Source organism: Elephantulus edwardii, unplaced genomic scaffold, assembly GCF_000299155.1.
Source record: "Elephantulus edwardii isolate Elephantulus edwardi_28Jun2011 unplaced genomic scaffold, EleEdw1.0 scaffold00020, whole genome shotgun sequence".
Classification (NCBI taxonomy): domain Eukaryota; kingdom Metazoa; phylum Chordata; class Mammalia; order Macroscelidea; family Macroscelididae; genus Elephantulus; species Elephantulus edwardii.
This window is the reverse complement of record NW_006399770.1, coordinates 18,612,993-18,615,948: the sequence shown is the minus strand read 5'-3', so window position 1 is coordinate 18,615,948 and position 2,956 is coordinate 18,612,993. Positions and strand designations below refer to the sequence as shown.

The 2,956-nt window shown below is 30.3% G+C and overlaps 1 protein-coding gene across 4 annotated transcripts in view; it reads left to right on the top strand.

The window, feature by feature from the left end:
* The window catches only part of COL11A1 (collagen, type XI, alpha 1), a 380,126-nt gene that overhangs the window by 147,210 nt on the left and 229,960 nt on the right, over nt 1–2,956 (top strand). For all 4 annotated transcript variants that reach the window (XM_006882457.1, XM_006882455.1, XM_006882458.1 and 1 more), the window contains one exon: nt 2,452–2,535. In XM_006882457.1, the coding sequence (XP_006882519.1) occupies nt 2,452–2,535 (84 nt within the window). The remainder of the gene's footprint in view (nt 1–2,451; nt 2,536–2,956) is intronic.

The following is a 2,956-nucleotide window of genomic DNA, read 5'->3' as shown; positions in this document are numbered from 1 at the left end:
CTACAAAAGACTACAATTATAGGATTGGCATGGGTTGGTTGGGGAGAACAGGAAAAGAGTTGCTAGATAATGAATACTTTAATAGATGAAGTAAATGACTGTCTGAGAGGAAAATATGATTAGGCATTATCTGTAAGGCAATTAACAAATGGGAACAAGAATTGCACTACAACGTGCATTGAGGGAAAAGGAATGGAGCAGAAATGAGGAAAAATTTGCATCAGTGAATGACTTAAGCACCTTCCCCTCCAAAAAAGAAAGTTAAAGCAGTTCTACATAAACAGAAATATGACCATGAGTATACCCCACCTGAACCTAAAAGCTATATCAAGAACATGTTTGAGGCATTGAACACTGATGAATGGCGATCAGATGAGCTGAACATATCTTTTCTTGTCTTCTTTCCATGGTCATTTATGAAGAAAGCAAAAGATCATTGCAAAGACAAAGGAGGAAGAATAGATAGAGCAGGAACAAAATTGATGTCAGAAGGAACTAACAATATTGTACTAGAATTTCAAGAAGCCAAAGCAAAGGGAAGAAATAATGAAACTAAAGAGTTCAGAAGAATATTTCAAAGGGAACGTTGTTAAAAAAAAAAGGTAAAGAATTATAAAATATGTCAAGGGCTAGAGCCAGAAAATTCAAAAGGGAAAAACTTGATCAGCATGTCTGACATTAAGGGAATTTATTAACAAAATAAAATCTCAGGTTGTAATACTGAAAGATGCTATGGACAAAGTGACAAAGTCTTGAATGATCTAGAAAAGAAAACAGAGAAAGAAATTAAGAAAGCAATACCATTTACAATAGACAGTCACAAATATATATATTTGGGAATAAACCTAATTGGAGACACAAGAGAACTGTTTAACAAAAACTACAAAACAGTACTGCAAGAAAAAAAAAGAGAGCTAATTAAGTGGAAAAAAATTCCTGTTTATAGATAGAAAGACTCAATATAGAGAAAGTGATAACTCTAACAAAACAATCTATATGTTTAACACAATCCCAATCCCTATAAAAACTTATTTTTCAAAGAGATAGAAATTGCAATTGGTAACTTTATTCGAAAAGGAGTGAGACCTTGAATAAGCAAAGCTCTTCCGAAAAATAAAAATTTAAGTGGGAGGCAAAGCACTCTGATCTTAAACTTATTATACAGATGTAGTACCAAGATAGCAGTAGTTCAATGGTACAGAGTTGAGAACACAGAAATTAATTTCTATAACTATGATCAATTGATATTTGACAAGGAAGTGAAACCTTTCAAATGGAGGAAATACAACCTTTTCAACAAATGGTGTTGGTAAAACCTGACATCTAACTGCAGAAGGCTGAGATAGAAGCCCCATCTCTTGTTACACAGAAACACCTTACACAAAAAATTAGCTCAGGATTAAGAGACCTGGGAATAAAGCCTAAAAGAGTCATAAGAGACAAAATGAGACCAAACTTAGAAGTCTTGGCTTATGGCATGAACAAACTGGCAAATATAGCCAGAAATACACAACCAGGAGAAGATAACATTGATGAATGAGACCTATTAAATATTAAGTCCCTTTGTACATCATATACTTTATCTAATAGGGTGAAAAGGAAACCTACTGACCGTGAAAAATTATATCAGATAAGCGTTTTATATTAGAAGTTTATAGAATACTATAGGACCTTGAACCTACTACACTTGAAACTATTTAAACATAATGTAATTATGCACGGCTTAAAAGATTACTTATTTTGCAAAAAGATACCTTTTTAAGGCCATTTACCATAATACTCTGAAAAATTTACATGCATTGAATCAATTGTAATTTTAAGTTTTAGTAAGCAAAAGAATGTAAAAATATACTTAATTTTGAATTAAAAATAAAGGATAACTTTAAACTTTCTTTTGAAGAATATTAGGGAGAATGACCATGACTTTTATAGTAGAATTACTTGAAAAATAGGTAAAAAAATGTTTATATAATAATTCTATATGGGTATATATCTCAGGAATAGTTTTATCTATATTCATGGTAACTCCAAAAGTTTTATTAACAAATTATTGTTTTGTTCTAACCAATTGATGGTGATCTATAATTACTACCAAAAGTTCAATTATACATTTTACAAATGAATTAATAGTATTAATATTTTCTTACAGATGCTGAAAAATACAATAGATTTCAAAAATTATAGAATTCAGGATTATAAAGGGATTTCTAATTTTTTAAATATTTTTTTATAAATCATGAGTTTTGTTTTTGAGAGTTTTCACTCTGTGCAAAATGAAAATTTATATATATGTATATATATAAATATATATATATGTACCAGCCTCAATATGCTATCAATATGCTTTTGCAAAATATAAGATTTGTAGTAAATTATTTTCATCTGGTGAGTAAGACACCTAATCCGCTTGACAAGCAATAATTTTGAGCTTTTCATGTCATCTCTCCCTAGTTTCGTTATGGTGGGGATAGTTCCAAAGGACCAGTTGTCTCTGCTCAAGAAGCTCAAGCTCAGGCAATTCTTCAGCAGGCTCGGGTAAGAAAGAGTAGGCATGTTCTGCTATAATCTGATTCTGTGATATGCTTATGCTCTGCTTGTGCTTGTGGGATACACTAACATAATGAGCATCAGTACTTGCATACTTACCTCTGAATACTTACTGTGAATGTAGGTGGAAAAATATTAAAAAACGCTATTTGGGTTTTTAAATATTTTTAATACTGATATTTTCTTTACTTAAATATTTCATTCTAATAAACTGACTCCTATAATATTGCCTTATATAATTCTGACTTGCCTATTATCCTAAGACACACTTTTCTTATTTTTATTCAAACATTGATGTATTAGCACTTACCACTTTATATTTTTTCTTTCTAATTATACTCTTTCTATATAACATAAGTTAGTAATTGATGGATAGAATTAAAATAATTAAATTTGAAATAAACTTCTT